Source organism: Strongylocentrotus purpuratus, unplaced genomic scaffold, assembly GCF_000002235.5.
Source record: "Strongylocentrotus purpuratus isolate Spur 01 unplaced genomic scaffold, Spur_5.0 spur5_scaffold_17, whole genome shotgun sequence".
In the NCBI taxonomy this organism is placed as follows: domain Eukaryota; kingdom Metazoa; phylum Echinodermata; class Echinoidea; order Camarodonta; family Strongylocentrotidae; genus Strongylocentrotus; species Strongylocentrotus purpuratus.
This window is the reverse complement of record NW_022145602.1, coordinates 36,200-55,206: the sequence shown is the minus strand read 5'-3', so window position 1 is coordinate 55,206 and position 19,007 is coordinate 36,200. Positions and strand designations below refer to the sequence as shown.

Genomic DNA, 19,007 nt, shown 5'->3' with positions numbered 1-19,007 from the left:
AATTTACATGGGATAAACGATCAAGCTCATAAATTATTTGTCATCGTTACCAGAACCGAACCTTCTCTTTAAAGCGATCTTCTCTCTTCTAGAGTGAGCAGGTGTAACGCAACCCAGGATTCAGATGAGATTAAAATGTCGTCTGTTAAGAGATAGAAGGACGTTAACTCTATGTAAACTTATATAAGTGAACGATCTTCTGGCTCTCAAGAGACAATAGATTATTGGTTTGTGACCAAAGGGATGACGTGGAAGTTGACATAATACCGACGATGAAGGCAAGTCGTGTCTTTTTCCTTGCATTTTTTTCTTCTTTTCTTTTCTTTTTGAGACGCTGTATAGAATCCCATCAGGGAGCTTGTGAACTAGTTCGGCTTTTCTCACCTGAGGAAATGAGAATACTTGGGGGGGGGGGGGGGACCAGTCGACAAACTATGAGGTACACAATAGACCTAGGCTCTAGCATATTGGTAAAGTGTAGCACTAGTATTTAATTTTCATCGTGCGAAGGCAAATCTTTCTCATTTCCTTGCTCTGAAAATCCAGGAAAAGCATTTCTGTTTATTCTGACTAGAAGGTAAGATTTGCATCACCTGATCAATCACCTGATACATCACCTGATCAATCATAGCCATGTTCCACATTGAATATCTTGGCTATAATGGAAGTTGTAGGAAGTGATCATTAAGCTGACAATTAGTGTGAGAGAGAGAGAGAGAGAGCTAGTGAGCGTGTGTTTTAATCTGAAATGCTACATTTCACGATAAAAGAGTAATGTAATTGACTTTAGAAAATTACTAATTACTTTAACTACATCAAACAAATTTTGAACAAATTTCTTGTATTTTGATTAAAATAAATACATCTGTATCTAACTTATATGCTGAGGGAACATGATATATGACCAGATGATTTTTTGGAATAAATTTAGTGCATTGTTGTGAAACGCATTAAAAATAGAATTTGTACAACGAATACTCTCAAGTTGTCCTTATAAACAATTTAATAAAGGTGTAAACGTGGTAAAAACTACAATTGGGCTAAATGCCTTTAATATATTACATTTGACATGTTTGACGATGATCCCTCATAGACTTAGTTAAGTTAAAGTTAAGTAGTTCACACCGCAAACCCAGTACAAGGGACAATATCAAAAGATGTTTTGATATACCTACACAATCCTTTGACAACGATTTAGAAGCGTTCATACTTCAGAGAACACACCATGTTAAATTGGATTTAAACACTCTTTATAATAAAGTAATAAACTTTCACTCAGTGCTTATTTCATAATCTTCTTTAAAGCGTGTGAATCTCTTTTTCCCCCTTCTAATATTTATATTTATTTTCTATGGACACCTGCCTAATATTATACAACATGATCGCAAAAACTCCTAATATTAATATTTCTATTTCTTTTCTATGGACACCTGTCTAAAATTATATAACATGATCGCAAAAACTTTTGAAATCAACTGAAGAGTAATTATATTTCCCTCCCATAGGAATGTTCGGCCTATGTAATACGTCACTGTAATACAGTATGTGATGGATAAGGCTCCTGAGATTGCCTGAAGCTGATATTTTGAAAGTCTTTATTATACGTCATTGGTTGCTGCCCTCTTGTTTGAATGTGTGATTTTAGTCACCTGATCGATCACATGGTCCCAGGGGAACATGTTGATAGAATGCTTGGTACTTAGTGTATTGATTTTTCAAAGAATTTTTCTGAAAAGAGAGAGAGGCTGAGGTGAGGGGAAAATGAAACAATCAGACAGGGGGAGAAAGAGATAGAGAGAAGGTGTAGAGGAGAAAAAGACAGATAAATAGAGACAGAGAGACAGAGAGACAGACAAACACACACACACAGGGGCATAGAGACAACGAGGGATAGATGGATATATAGAGAGAGAAGGAGAAGGAGGGGGGGGGGGGGGGTAAACCTTATCCCTATAAGAGAGATCTGGATAAGTATTAAAGTCATTCTTTGTTTAACAAGGTAAGATTTTGTCATTCCTCTTTGTCGCGCTTATAGCTTTTGTAATGTACATAACAAGATTACATATTTTATCTCATGGTGGCTATGTTCCAATAACACGGTACATAATGCTACAAATGAATAATAAAACTTTAAAAAACAACCGGATCTAAGGAATATAAACCGTTTTCCCTTCATGAAAAATATATAGTCCCCCACAGAATCCATCTACCGAGAGAATTTGACTCGCTGATAACGGATGGAGTTGGATTTAGATTGCAATATTCAATGTCCTTGGTTTGTGAGATGAGGTAACGGAAGATAGATAAACATGTTCTCAGTCTCGTATCCAGACCTTGGAATGAGAAGGGGTAAACCACTTCAATTTGATTTGATCCATGTACCTCTAGTTAGGGATTCACTTTGTGGAGGGCTTTGGTTTTGCGTTACCATCCGAGGGAGGGAGAGTGTTATTTTATATATTGGCTATGGCTTGTTTCATTTCCTTAAGTAATGTTATTTAGATAAACAAAAAATAACTCAGTTTGATGCACCAAAAAAAGAAAGAAATACAGAGCAGTATATATAATGAGCTAGTCGCCGCCGAGTAGCGCCCTCTTTGTGTGCCTCTGGTTGAAGCTTAACAAAATGGACACCTGCCTAAGTTTGTGAGTAGACATATTATCACAAATTAGCACAAACAAGATACAACACAAAACAACTTAAAAATACATGTACATCTCAACATTATGTTAAGAGTACATTTATTTGTATACACACGACCATATACAAGCGAGCGCGAGTAGCACAATGAAGCGCTGGCGTTGTTTTTGTTCCTATTTTTTTGTAATCACCCTTATTGCCTCTGACATGGAAATGTCCGATCGTGGCATGTGAAGTTGTCCTAGTCGACAAATCCTCACCACCATAGCATTATCTTTCTCACCAATTCAACAGCATGATGGTTTTTGCTGCTGCCCTTAACGTTTAAATGATATTGATTTGATGTGAAGATTAACTTAATGATGTCTAAAAAGAGAACAATTCTCTAACTTGGTTAGTTTGCAATAATTACTGATTAATCAAATGATTTATAAAGGGAAAACAAGGAACTCTCTATAAACTTTGTTAGTTTGCAATTACTGATTCATCAAATGATTTCCAAATGGAGAACAAGGAACTCTCTTTACCTTGCTTAGTTTGCAATCACTTTTGAACACGCACTTCAGGTGCTGCTGGCATTCGCGATCAATTCGATTTGAATAAAAATCATTTCTGTTTTAAATTTTGTTTTTTCAAATTTTTACTTTTTGTTCCAAGCTTGGTCTAGTAAAAAGCTGCTGTGCATAAAACGTTTGCATAAGCTTTTAAGAAATCAACTGAAGGGCATCATCACGTGCTCCTCGCTTTGCCGCTATAAAACAAGACAATTGGTAGTAAAAACTAAAAGTAAATGTGTTAACTTTTCGTTTTGTTTGATAATTTATAAGCATTTTTCTTTAGAGTTTCAATAATTGTCATATTGCAAATGGCAAATCATTATTCTACTATTCAAATGTTTGGCTTTAGATTATATTAATCATAGTATTTACAAAAAGATGAAGGCATTTTGCATTGTTGTACACATCAGAACATTGCAAGCAGCAGATGTAAGTCAGTAGAATACCCTGCTCTTAAAATATATTGAACATTAAATCCGACAGTAAAGTAAAAAAAAAAATGAATTAGAGTGAAATTCACGACTCTAATTTATCAATAGATGGATATTTGTAGCAGGTTAGGCATGCAACAAAACAGTACATGTCGGTCGTTAATAGTCAAGCGCAATAGCACGATTAGTCCCTATAGCGGCGTTGCTTACATTTCCATTTACATGTCATGCCTCATGTCCTTCAGTCTATTAGTCTATTCAGGTCATATTCCTCGGTCATAGTCATTATGCGAAACACGATCTTCTTATTGGTTCTCTATGGCCTCAAGATACGTCTTCACTTAACTCCTTCATTTAAACTCCTTCGTGTCTTCCATTATAAGACAACTCATCTCCTGCATTGGGGCCCATTACAGGAAACTTTATAGGCATCGTATAGTCAAAGGCAAAGTTGAGTACTGGTCATGTTATTACAATATGAAAGAACGGTCTTGAAGCGATTGGGAAAGGTAAATTATTATGCATAACATTTGATGTACGCTGTAATGTTTTTGAGACATAAGAGTGAGAATACCCTCTCTTCCACAAAAATAGCATGATTTGCACACACGAAAATGGGTACATGGGACTACACAAAACATGTGACACGATAGTCTGGTGCAGCTATTTCTTTTCATACCTCAATATCAGGCCATTTCAAGTGTAATGATTTTCAGAAGACATTTTCATTGAACTAATTGTCACCTTTCCGAGGATGTTATATTCTCTTTTATCTGTATGGGGAATGGAGGGGAAACCCCTAATTTGATTGGAGGGGATACCCCTAATTCAATGTTATATAGGTGTCTTTAGAGCGGCAGCTTCGATGTTTTCACTTTTGTGTATCCTTGAACTCACTCACTCTGTAAAACATCTCTTCTGATGTTTTATGATATTGTACAATAATCTTAAAGATGGAATTTAAACAATTTGAATGATGATTTCGACGCGTGTATAATCTTTAAAACATGTAATATTGGTTCCGAATAGGTTTTGTATTATAATGCGACGCTCTAAATTACGGATATGTTGATGTTTTCAACCATCTCGTATTCTTTGATGGTCTCCTTTTCTTTTTTCCAATTTACCTTCATCTTCTTCCATCTATCTCATTTGTAATAATATAGAGTGTCGTATAAGTCCTCCTTTTTCGCTTATTTTTCAAATTTATGTCCCCTGATTTTCAATGGGCCAGCGGAATTGCTTTAGGTTTTAATGGTATTTTGTTTTTATTTGCATTCTCTATTTTGAATTGCTTATAATAAATTACACAGGCTTTATACAACCAACGATCTTGTGTGCTATAAAGCGAATCTCTATCAGTAGGTTCAGGTGAAATAATCCTCTATTTGACGTAGAAACTAATAATTTCAACTATAGATTGTTCATCAAGATATGGTTGGCTAATCATGATACTTGACGACATATGCACGAAAATATAACATTTCTATACCGTAATGATTGTGTTTATACATGTCGAATTGGATTCAATTAGTTTCCTCTCCTCTAGCCATTGAACTGTATACGTTTGTCAAAATTCATTCTTGGGTTCTGTTACTCCTAATTATTAGTTCAACTTCAAAAGAAAATCGGAATGGTATCATCATCATCACCATCATCAACAACATCATCATCATCATGATCATTATCATCAACATCATCAACAACATCAACATCATCATCAACAACATCAACATCATCATGAACAACATCAACATCATCATCAACAACATCATCATCATCATCAACAACATCAACATCATCATCAACAACATCAACATCATCATGAACAACATCAACATCATCATCAACAACATCATCATCATCATCAACAACATCAACATCATCATCAACAACATCAACATCATCATGAACAACATCATCATCATCATCATCAACAACATCACCATCACCATCATCAACAACATCATCAACAACATCAACATCATCATCAACAACATCAACATCATCATGAACAACATCAACATCATCATGAACAACATCATCATCATCATCAACAACATCAACATCATCATCAACAACATCATCATCATCATCAACAACATCAACATCATCATCAACAACATCAACATCATCATGAACAACATCATTATCATCATCATCAACAACATCATCATCATCATCAACAACATCATCATCATCAACAACATCAACAACATCACCATCATCAACAACATCAACAACATCATCATCATCATCAACAACAACATCAACAACATCATCATCATCAACAACAACATCATCATCATCAACAACAACATCAACAACATCATCATCATCAACATCAAGCGTTACAAACATCAGCAGTAATGGCTCTCCATGTTTGTTATCTGCCATTATTAAAAAAGTTGTTTTTGCCGATTTCATTGTTGTATGTCCGTTTGTTCAGGATTTGTAATTATAATAATAATAACAGCAATAATAATAATTAATTACATTTATTCACCGTAGCTACTATATACTCTACTGCGCTTTGATGAATACGCCCTCCTAATAGTGCTACTGTACAGACAAACAGTAAGACGTTGCCTTCCCCTGCTCCATTCACACCAATCTTTCCTGTTAATATTCTTCTCTAGATCATCCTCTCTGTATGTGACCAACACATTGCATTTGCCTCTTTCTTTATTGTGTTTCCCTTCTGAACACCTTTTTATTTGTTATAGTTCCTGTCTATGATACATTCATAATCTTTGGTATAAAATGATGACATAATGTATGTAATAGTTATAAAAGCAAAACCCACATTAAATGGGGGATAGTAGTCGAGGAAAACACAGTAAGAGAGAGAGAGAGAGAGAGAGATAAAGAGTGGGATGGGAGAGAGCTTTAAATCCGGTGCGGGGTCAAATTATAAAGAAAACATAAAATAGAGACATACTAATTATGACAGATAGAATCGAGGTATAGAGTCGGAGAGAGAAAGAGAGAGGGAGAAAGAGAGAGAGAGAGAGAGAGAGAGAGTGAGTGAGAGAGAGAGAGAGAGAGAGGGAGAGAGGGGTTCCTTACCAATTATCCTTCTATTTATTTTTAGGCCAGCCTGACATAGTCATTCCATCAAAGCCTGGCAAACTTCGAACATCAATGAAGGCAGAAATGGGCTAACATAAAGTAGGAAAACAAAAGAGACGCTGCAGCTATCTCACTCTTTACCGGTCAACTGCACCAGATCCTAGAAATGACATTTATAGATAATAGAAATCTTTACATAATCTTAACGTTATGTACTTTTTCATGATTAAACAAACTAATTGTATTTTCTTGTATATAATGAAGAAAATACTCCATAGCCATCTTTACACTTGACAATTATCCTTCTTGTGGTTTATATGTATACCTTGTTTAAAAGTGAATTTAATTTCTTCTTCATTTATCACTATACTTAAAGGTATTCAACTAAATATTCAACGACAAACATTAGTCAGCATAAGGGTACTTTCAGATACTCAACTATGATGAAAAGTTTCATACAATCACATTTCTAATGAAAATTTTGCAAAGACTGTTATAATATTATCCAATCTCAGATAGCTTACTTAACATTTCATAAGCACGATAGCTTCAATATGTCGAATATAATCTAAATATATATATATATATATATATATATATATATAGTTAAAAGTACATAATACCTGCATTGCCTCAAATATGACCTCATCTAGTCATGTGCTTGTCATGGCATTCAAACACGAGTCTCGGCTTCAGTCCTATGTTAATAATGAAATGAGATTTTGTTCGCAATAGATCTAGTGGGAATAACATTGTATTAGGCGGGGATGTCGGTCCCGTGGGGTGTCTTCATCATGCATCTCGTAGATGTATTCTAGAATCATATATTATGAGAAGAAAGCAATGTAAGAAGCCCCTGGATATCATATCAACATCCTGTCTTCTACAGCATAACACTTCCCCGAGAGTCAATCATGATATTAGCATTTCATTTTCAAGATTTAACCTGCTATTCCTAATATACGTACATGTAATGGTTTACACGAATTGTTATCCTCATTAGAAACACATTAAATATTGTCTTTATTTATTTTGTTTAAGTATGATCAAAACTATGACAATCTGGAGCAAGAGGGTGATACTGACTCGTGCACATCGCAATGAGAAAAACAAAAAACAATTAAGCATGAGTAAACAAGAAAGGGAAGAGGAGGAGGAGGAGGAAGAAAAGCATGAATAGTTTTTCCGGATTGTTCTTATTTTCATATTCGCTTTATTAAAATGCACATCTAAACATCTACATAAATTAATATTGACAATCGCTTATGCTAAAAAACTAATGATGCAATAAACTGAACATGAGCAAATATACCCACATCATGAATTTGCTGACATATTCAAATGGTTGCCTTCCACTCAATAACAGCCATTCACTCGGAGTAGTGTAGATCAATGAATCAGGTTGTTTCTACATCAATATTCATTTCACGAAATACGTTTGAGGCTAATCGATGCTCATTAACATCCTTTATCGACCTTGTCGACCAGTCTCCACTTCATTTCAAAATGGGGGCACGTCGAATCATCAGGCTCTCTTGATTACGTACGACTTTGACAATATGTATGAAACCTGACAATAAAAAGATAATATATTATTCATATTATTAATGATAGAGCTAGCATGCCACATCCATATCGTATATCATTATCTATACTGTGTTTTCATGTAAACGTTTAACAAGTGTTTAAATTTGATTTGTTTTTATTCGATTCCCTTTAGTCTATTTTTTTAAAAATACAGGTGATGACATTTGGGATATTCATAGAAAAAAGTACTACTATTTCTACAACTACTACTACTGCTACTTCTACTACTACTACTACTACTACTACTACTACAACAACAACTACTACTACTACTACTACTACTACTACTACTACTACTACTACTACTACTACTACTACTAATACTACTACTACTATTCTACTACTACTTCTTCCCTTCTATTTGCATAGTTTACCCTTCCTCTTTATCTGTACACCATTCGTTTCTAACATTGTTTTGCATTTACTATTTTCTTTTATAAACACCATACTGTGAAAGATCCAGCCCGGGCCTCCCTCTCCCAATCACCTTTATCTACTATGGACCCACTAGGCTGGCTTTTATACGATGGAGTAATACGAGATCCCAAGGATTAGGCAACATTTATCTTCTTATCTTCTGAATATTATCATCCTCTTCATGTCCCTTCTTTATCGACTCTCCCTTCTTCCCTCCTTCTCTCTGTCTCTCTCCTCCTCACTCTCTCTCCTCCTCACTCTATCTTATTCCGTCTAAGGTCCATCTTCTCTCTCCTTTCTCATGTCTCTCTTACTCCTAGCGTCCACCTCTCTCTCCCCCCATCCTTCTCTCTGTCCTCATCCTCTCTCCTCTTCCTTCTAAGATCCATACCTCTCTCTCTCTCTCCCTCTCTCTCTCTCTCTCTCTCCCTCTCTCTCTCTCTCCTCAACTCTCCCTCTCGTCTTCACTCTCTATTTCTTCTACCGTCCACCTCTCTCTATCCCTTGTCCTGTCCGTCCTCCTGACTCTCTTCCCTTCTCATTTTTTCTCTTTGAGATATGACTTGATTTTCATTTGACCTTTCAGAGATTGGAACAGAAAGCACAGAGTACAGCAAGGGTAGATAACCGGCTAGTAACAAACCAGATATCACAAAGTGCATATAAATGTATGAGATCTTAAGATATTTGAAAATAGATTTATTCATATGCTCCCCCCTCCAAATCTATATTTTTCTCCTTACGTCCTCTCTCTATCTCCTTCTGGGATATGCATATCATGCAACTTCTACCACACGAACTGTGCACACTATGATTATGACCTTTCAGATTTGAGACAAAGGATGAAGTGAAAATTGTTTACCGTGTATTCTGATCTCAAACCATGCGGCATATAGGAGGGTTAATTGTGAAGTTCCGCATATTATATGTATATCAATTGAAGTGCTCCTCGATATAAATTGAATAAATAGAACTAAATGAACATCCGTCTATTGGTAGTTCTGTGGAAAACGGGAATCACGGTGTTACATTGTACAGTTATCTGGCAACAGTAGGAGGAATTCAATACACCCTTTAATGCTTGGTGATTTCTCCATCACCTTCAAAAATACTGCTCACTCACCTTTTCGATTGTGTTGTATCATTATACGGGAATTTCCCACTTGAAATTTGGGCACCATCCTTTATCTATATGTTTTCCTCTCCATCTTCTAGTTTACGTATTTTGACTCAAAATGCGCACGAGGTAACCTTCATGGTAGAATGTCATCGTATACATCAAGAATCCATTTCAAGATGGATACAACCACGTCTCTCTCTCTCTCTCTCTCTCTTTCCCCTTCTCTCTCCCTCCCCTCTCTCTTTCTCTGAATATGGATGACTTCTGTAATGTCCCTACACACATGGGATGTTCGTGTTTCATACTCGGGGTACACTTCACTCCTATTTCTATGTGTAACGACATTTTATTTCGCTTTGTTTGTGTGTTAAAGTTCACTCCAAATTCCACATTGGCGGTAATCAAATGTGTATATAGCTTTTTATCATGATTCATGGTTTGATGTTAAGTTCCAAATGTTGTGACCGTTAACACATTGGAACCTTGACCGTTCAACCTTGAACCTTGAACCCTCACGCGATAAGCAACTTCCTGCAGCTTCCTGCAGCGTCCTGCAGCTAATGTGCGATGATGAAATGCTTTGTGTCAGGGAGAGGTAATGCAAATAAATGCAAAGAAACTATTTTTTATTAACTACATATTGTTTCACTGATTGTCAAAAAAATAATAGCAAGTGTTGGGAATCATTAGAAAATGATAGCTTTCAGGAGCTGAGTAATGGTCATTTTATTTGTGAACGGAAACTCTCTATAAAAGCAATGGAAAAGGTTGATTATGTAAATCTTATTTTTTTATTTTTAGGGCGATATTCTTCCAAACTTATATAAAACAATGTGAGAGCTCACAATTATTCCTCGTCTCCATCAGAACCCAACTCTCTCCTAAGCCAGAATGATAGCTATAGCTATGATTATAAGTGATGTGGCTTGGCCTTATAGCCATGGTATCTTTCGATCTCTACTGTATGTAGCCCGATACTGAACGAATGGCGTATATTGCCGTTAGATAGATATCAGGATGCACGGCACGGCTATGCATGGCTGTTCTTGATAAGAGCCTTTTATGCGAATGAAGGAGATAATGTTTGAAGACAGGACTAGAGTAAAAGTCTGTTCAGATATGGTGCGTGAAACCGTCGAGAAAAAAAAGCCGCCGCGTTTTTGTTTGTACATGTCAATGAATGGCAATTGTACGCAGCAAAGGACTTGTGCACATTCACTGAGGTCTGTGTGATAACATACAGAACTGGGAAGGGTATAAACTGAACGCCATGAAGAAAATAAAAACCGCCGTGGTTTCGCCATGTCATATCTGAACAAGCCTTAAGTGTGGAGAGTTGGAAGCTAGAGCTCGATAATTTAAGTGCAAATTCGTAACGAGATACAGATGGTAAAATAGTAGGTAGACGGGCGCGGCTATTATGTGAATTAGTACAAAATTAATGCGTCTTGCGTCAATGGATATTTAGTAGTCATCGTTTAAGCTTTGAAATATATACATTGACACCTCATAATATAGGATCTCTATGATTTTTTTGCACTGAGGATTTCTTTCTGTTTTTATGGTCTCTCTAGACACGATTACAAGTATTTTGGCCCACATGGCATTTTGAATCTTCCTCTATCCCTAAGTATGATTCAACAGAAACAAATATAAGTAACATATTAATGTTGTGTATTTCGAATTAGCGTCTTTTGTAGTATCAACTTGAATATCAATTTTATTTGTAAAAGGCAGCCAGGTGCCAGTATAAATACAAAGTAGGGCATCTGGATGGGAAAGATGCTAATATTAATACCAACCCATCATCTGCATGTCACATCCTTACTAGTTATCAGATAGCTAGTGAATAGAATAAGTTTGATTTCGAGACAGCAAAATAAATTGAGAGAATAAATACTTTTTGCTATTACGCCTTGTTATGTAGATTGGTATTTGTTTTCATTTACAAAATATGATGTTAAATATTGAAAACACTTTTTTGTGTGCCATGAAATAGGTCAATTTTGTCATGGGGGGGGGGGGGGGAGGAATGATAGTTACCAAAATGATCACCATTATCATCATATGCTCTGTGTTTTTATTGTGATGTTTATTTCATTTCCTCTGGCCGCCATCACGTGCAAACTCTTCCTAAAAATGGCTGTCCTGCATTATTGCATGTTAAAAGAATTTGTCAACTATATATTTTTTTGAAAGATATAATTATTTAATAGATTAATATCATGATATGATTATGTATAATATATATAAACATGTATATGTACTTTGACTTTCGTTAATGATATTTATTTACCGAGTTTTTATATTACTTTGTATTATGTTTTAAAATGCAGAAATAATACCAAACAAAGTATTTCATTCGCTTCATAAATTTTTCTAAACTTCTGAATTTCATTATATTCAACGCGCTTTAAAAGAAATATTCTCTGGGTTTAGATTACTCGTAAGATTTGCCTTCCAACTAAACTTCCCAAACCATCACTTTCATATCTCTGCAGTACATATAAATGCCGGCCGGGCGGGAAATGCAAATTTATTACCACTCAAGTCCCATTTAACATTCTAAAATTCAGATTTGTGAAGAACCTCTCCGATTTTACGTCTAAAATTATTCTTATCTCGTTTACATACAGATGGAGATTGTGAATGTGGATTACGACACGAAGATGAATCAGTGTGCAGAGTCTCTACCCTAATGTAGGTGACAGAGAATTAAGTGTCGTTTCTCATCTACTACGCATAGCAAGACGACACGTGACCGCTGAGATGCTGGCGTGCATGTTTTGGCTTCATTATTCAAGTCTCATCGTAACCCATCCTTTCTTGCGGTTTTAGGGTGTTTACAGAGAGAGAACAAAGGAGAAGGCGTTTATTAGCGGCCATAACCCATCGATCTCGACTCAAGGAGGTACGAAAGAGGCTAGGTGGGAATAGTGAGTTTCATTCCTACTTCCTCGTAGTAATATCGACTACGAGATGAAGTTATCATCAAAGAAGTTTTTTTTTTATCATAATCTGTTTGGATTATCATCTATTCCGAGAGAAATCACACCTCTTGCAGAGTGCGTAATCATCACCGTTCATGGTTATAACTACACAACCTTCACAAATAAAGTAGTTTCATCACCTTGAAACATTGCCGCAGATAACCAGAGTTGTTACATGGTTTTACGGGAAAATAAGGAGTATCGATCCAACTCTTCTTAATAATGATAACAACCTGATACAACAACCGGCTTGCAATGGGATATGTGTTTTTCTACAGAGTATCATTATCGAATCTTAAAGCAGTCATACTTGTTTTTTTAATAAATATGTTCATCATCGCTCTTGTCTGAAGTACTCCTAAAGCGAAAAACCTGATTTTTTAAAATTCATCTCTAATATGGAAGGCATTTATAACTTTCTAATCTGAAAGGAAAACGTTTATTTAACCCTTTTGGTGTCATTGCTTCAATCTGAACAGACTCTACATTTTGATCATACAGAACTATACGTGTATTTGAAGTGCAAGAAGTTCATTGTGTAAAGTATCTGTTTAACGAAAACAATGACTAATTGGACGCCATGTCGCTGTAATAAATCAACAAGTGTTTTTTAGGAGTGGTCTACGAACACACGCATGGTATCAAAATGGCGGCAGCGGAAGGATACGCACTGCCCTACGTCATCAGCATTTCGCTGATCCTCGTTGTAGAGATGGTAGCTGGATTTCTGAGTAATATGCTGGTATTATTAAGCTACCATGTCAATAAGCAGTTCCAGCAGAATGCCAGTGATTTGATTATCACAAATATGAACCTCGTTGACCTTGTGATATGCGTTGTGTCTATTCCGCTTACACTCATTGTGATCATACGTGCATGGAATAATCCATTTGTTTGCTACATTCATGAGGCGACGATTAGTTTCGCGAGTGTCGCTTCTGCCATGAACGTACTCGTGATTTCGCTGGACCGTCATGATAAGATTACAAACCCAATCAAAAGACGTATATCAGTTCGGAATGTGAAGTGGATCATAGGAGTGACCTGGGTCATGTCACTGATAGGCTTTGTCACGCCGTTTGTCGGAATTCGAGGCGATTTCATGGTTACTTTTAAAGATGGAAATACAACAAGACCAGCTCTCTGTTATGAGTGGTTTCAGGTCACAAGGTCTAATAACTATTATGAATTGTATCACGTTCCAATATTCTTTCTTGCATCTGCAGTCATGATGTACGCTTATTATTCTATCATTCGAGTGACTCGAGTCAAGACTATTCATAACGCATTAGTGAGAGCAACCACAGTGCCCTTTCACATGCGCGCAGATCAGCAAGGGAATAATAGTAAGCAGATTGAACGGGAAAATACGCCTTCGTCTGCGCATCGTGATCCCGAGAAACGCGTATCCCGCACGACGACGATTATTTTGTCAACATTTATAATTTGTTGGGGGCCTCACACCGCTATAAGTATTGTGATTTTAGTGAAAGGCAGGACAGAGCTATATGATTTACTTGAATGGTGGTTTGCCGCCCTAGCATACACCACTATTCTTATGCATCCAATCCTTTATGTGTTCATGCGTAGAAACTTTCGTCGCGCTTTCGCTAACAGTTGCCTTGCACGGTTGCTATGTAGAAATCGCGTTGCACCGGGCTTTACGCCCACACCTAGCAACCAGCGGAACGGCAAGGCGTTAGCTAACAAGAAACAGCGACAACTGGGTCCAAGACACACTCCTCAAGATCCTCAAAAGTCGCTTGGAACTGGACTACCTCCAGGAGAAGAAGGACATAAGCAAGACTCTCAGATGGCTAAGGATTCAAAGAAAACAAGAAGATCAGTGCGACTGGAAGCTAAGAAGAGAAGGGGTGACATCGACCCCCCTCCTTCTACTCTCTTTATTACCCTCTCCAGTGCTCTTGATCGTCCGACAACTACAGACAATCTCCGAAACACATTAAACAAACAGGAGAGTATGGATGATGTCAAAGCACTGTATGTAGCACAGGAGTCGCTTAACGTTCAAAATATGGAGTAAATTCTAAGAAAATGAATGTAAATTTTAATGCTTAAAGTATTGAAATATTAAGATCTTTTCCCCCTTGTTGTACATAACCAAGCATCATATGGATTGCGTTCAACGAACTCATTTTTTGGAGTGAACTTTGAAATTTATTTCATAATTGTTGAAACCTTTTCCTTTCTCCACTGCACATTATTCAGCTATGATAAATTTAGGGAAAATGAAAAATGCAATAGACAATCCAATTCCAAATGCTAAATATGTTTTCAAGGGCTAATATTTCTAAACGCGAGCTTATTTTTAGGCCTGGTTTAAGTGGGCATAGTTGATCCACTTATTTATGGTGCATTGAGCATTGACTTGATTATCATAATTTCAAATCTAAAATGAACAAACAAAACTCTTGCCAAATGAGATGCTCAATCATTATTAACTACATCAATTAAAGTTAAACTGTGCAGATCAGGTGCGTACGCGGGGGGGGGGGGGGGGGGGGGGGTGTTTGGGGGGTTAAACCCCCCCTTTGGTATTTTTATGTGTATAAACCCCCCTAAAAAAAAAAAAAATCCCCTTTGGGTTTTGTTTTTTTAAATAATAATAAAAAATTAAAAAATAAACAAAATTTATTCCCATGGCTGACCTAAAAAAGGCGACCTAACCCCCCCCCCAACGGAGGAAAATGTCAATTTTTCAAATTGCGAGACCCCCCCCCCAAAAAAAAAAAGTGTCCTCTTACCCCCCCCCCCCCCCGCTTATTCAGCGGCTGGCTGAGTCGATGCGAAATTTTCGGCCCGATTTAAAAATGTTAACCCCCCCCCCCCCCTTGAAAAAATCCTGCGTACGCGCCTGGTGCAGATGTAGATTAAAATTTTTATTATAACAACTTTTTAATGCAAAGTATATTTTTGTTCATAATTTAATTTAGGTTATTGGAAATATTGGAAAAAAACTTTGGGCATCCTATCTGGCACTTCATATACAAGTCGTTCGTAAAGTCATGCGTTACTTTACTAACAGCTTTATGAAACACGCCCTGGATTCATAAGCATTCGGGTATTAGTTGATTGAGTAGTCAACGGGTAAATATTTTTTTGTGATACAAAAAAAAACACCAGTACACTATGACCATATCGTTTTTGATAACATAAATGCCTGAATGATGTTGAACACATTGCATTGAATCTCAAACATCGACTTAATGGTCCATTGTTTAGAAGGAACATGTTCAACACAATCGCATTTTTTCTTGGGAAATCAACTTCTATAGCCCTTTCTAACACCTAGAAATACGCGAGATAACAATGATGTATTACGTAATCTGAGCATGAGTCCTTTATGATATACAATCGAATATTGACATTATACTCTTGAGTTGATTTTTGAAACTACTTTTTGTTGCGATTGTGTTGTTTACATAATTTCAACACAACCTCATTTAGACATGTGATTAAGTGCTTTGTTATGAATAGGGTTAGGGTTAGGGTTAGGGTCAGGGTTAGGGTTTCAACACAACCTCATTTAGACATGTCATTAAGTGCTTTGATATGAATAGGGTTAGGGTTAGTGTTAGGGTCAGGGTTAGGGTTTCAACACAACCTCATTTAGACATGTGATTAAGTACTTTGTTATGAATATTTATGTACTAAGATGTTATCCATCATTTTATCTGAATAAAGATTTATTAAAAAAAAAAAAAAAAAAAAATAATAATAATTTCAACACAAGGTGGCGTCCTACCAGATATCACATCATGCCACAATAAAGCTAGCTGATCAATAGGGATTCCACAACTATTTATAGAAGCAAGAAGAATTGATGTATCATATGAAGACGTAACCCTAACAACTACGCAACACAATCGCCATCCCTCAAAAATACCAAAACTTAAAGGTAAAGACCAGTATTGGAAACGCCCCAATTTCAAAAAATTAAATGGAAGCTCTCATTACCAATCATGTGAAAGAATATGTTTTGACTAATACATGATGATAACAAATTTGCCGGGAAACCGCCTACTAATTCATATATTTGGTAAATTTGTTTCTCTCATGGTCTGTGAGAGATATAGGGTAGTCCCATATACATCTTTCTGTGTATAGTGCTTGTAACTTTACGAAGAATGGGCCAAATTTCTTATCATTTTGATGATTCCAGAACCTTGCAGATACTAGATGCTAAATGATCAACCTTTTCTGATCGATTCCACAACGTTTCTTTCACAATGCAATCGCATGACCATAACTGGTCTTTACCTTTAATCAGGGATGATGATAATAGGGGGAGGTGAGGGTCACCCTTATGTTTCATTGTCAACAATTTTAAGGTGAAATATCAGCACAGCCGAATCTGATAACCTTTTTTTGCTTGTCAGAATTTTGGGGTGATTGGACCCCGCCCCCCCCCCCCCCCTCTTTGAAAAATTATGCAGCCGCTTGTGACTGCTATGCCTTTACTATAGATTTATATTCTTGACATACTGCCTAAATCACTATTCATGTATAGCTTTTGATGATAGGAATTTTGTCATATTACGCATTTTTACAACAACCTGATCTGAAAGTCGTTGTTTAGAGAAATATTATGTTATCTTGACTAAATCTTTTGTAGAGTACAAATGAAAAACAGTATTACTGAATCATTTGCAACAATCGGTACTTCTACGTTCTAGCTGTTGACTCGTTCAATGTCATTGACTTCAAACTTAAGTTCAGTGTTTCATGTACATTTATATTATTTTAATACACAAAGCTGACATATTTCACAAATCTGGTGTTCGGAACCATTCACGTATTTCGTGTCACTAAACTGCGTAGGCTAGTGTTTGAGTTCAATTCAGTGTTCATATATATATTTTTTTATGACACAAAACTGGCTTGTTTCACTGATTCAGTTTTTGGAAGTGTACACATGTTTAGAGCAGTGGCGTAACTTAAGTCAACCAATTAAGCGGGCACTGGAACGAATTGTTTCCTTTTATTTGAGGGGGGGGGGGGCTAACTCAGAAAATGAAATTCAAAGTTACAAAGTGACTGGTTAGAGAAAGTTGTAAGATGTGATCAAGTCGTTTCTTAGTTGTCCATCTTCCCTTTTTCTCTTCGTAATTTTTCTATTCAATTTCCACGCCTTAATACAGGAAGGCACCTGTCCGTATGCACCCTGTAGCTACGTCACTAGAGTGTAGCAATCAAAATTTTGATTGGTTGAGTACCGTATTCGTCGGCCAATAGGCCTGGTGCATTAGCCGAACCAGCGGCCGAATCCAACGGCCTGGTGATTGGTCGATCACCGTGTGCGTCGACCAATAGGCATTGTGCGTTATTTTTCCAATTATCGATCGAATTATGGACCGCTCCGCCGGTCCTCCCGTAGAGTATAAAAGACCCTTGCTTACAGTAGTTATTATCACCAGATGAAGTGTTGCAGATGCACACGAAACGTCGTGAACTTTTAGATTCCTTATTGACCGCATTGCGAGACAAACGAATATCACTAGCGATATTATTTTCGATACAAATATAGTTTGTATAATTGATTGATTGATTGATTGATTGATACATTTAACCAAAGTTACGAAGCACTTTTAGCTTTACCCAAAATCGAACTCTGTCAGTGATAAGTTTTTGCATTAAATGTAAAGCCATATTTTTGAGCTGATAATACAATCTGAAACTATGATTAGGGCAGGCAATTAATCAATGGCTTAGGGCTTTAATAATATTGTCTTGTGTTTTCTAAGTCTTCGTAGGCAAAATTTGAAACATTTATATTTTAATTTTTTTCTGGGGGATCCACAACCTACAAGCACTGCTTTTTAGTGGATCCCCCCATTTCCCCAGAAATTAAGAAATTCTTGTAATAATTGTATTATGTGCAAAGTTTTGTATAGTTTCTTGAAAAAATGAATTATGTATGAAATCAAATGTAATATCTATGTTTACCTTTCTGTTGGAAATGAAATAAATATGAATATGAATATGAATAAAATGTACAACATTAAAAAGTTAAATGCGGATGACATAATCTGAATGTAGAAACTAATATTATATACAACGAAGGCACACCGATATACCTGTCCATGTCAGGCGAGGACGCAGGGAGGGGGGGGGGGGGGTGTTTAGGGGGTTCACCCCCCTCATTTTTTTTGGTATTTTTGTTCAAGGGGG

The 19,007-nt window shown here is 36.5% G+C and overlaps 1 protein-coding gene across 1 annotated transcript; it reads left to right on the top strand.

Moving 5' to 3' along the window:
* The first annotated feature begins 12,463 nt into the window (after positions 1-12,463).
* LOC100892302 (G-protein coupled receptor 22) lies at positions 12,464-15,164 on the top strand. Its single transcript, XM_003727451.3, has one exon. The coding sequence runs from the start codon at positions 13,462-13,464 to the stop codon at positions 14,857-14,859; it is 1,398 nt and encodes a 465-aa protein (XP_003727499.1). The 5' UTR covers positions 12,464-13,461; the 3' UTR covers positions 14,860-15,164.
* The last annotated feature ends 3,843 nt before the right edge of the window (positions 15,165-19,007 follow it).

Excerpts from the sequence above, each read along its gene's own strand:
- LOC100892302 (XM_003727451.3), top strand. The coding sequence starts at position 13,462 with ATGGCGGCAGCGGAAGGATACGCACTGCCCTACGTCATCAGCATTTCG.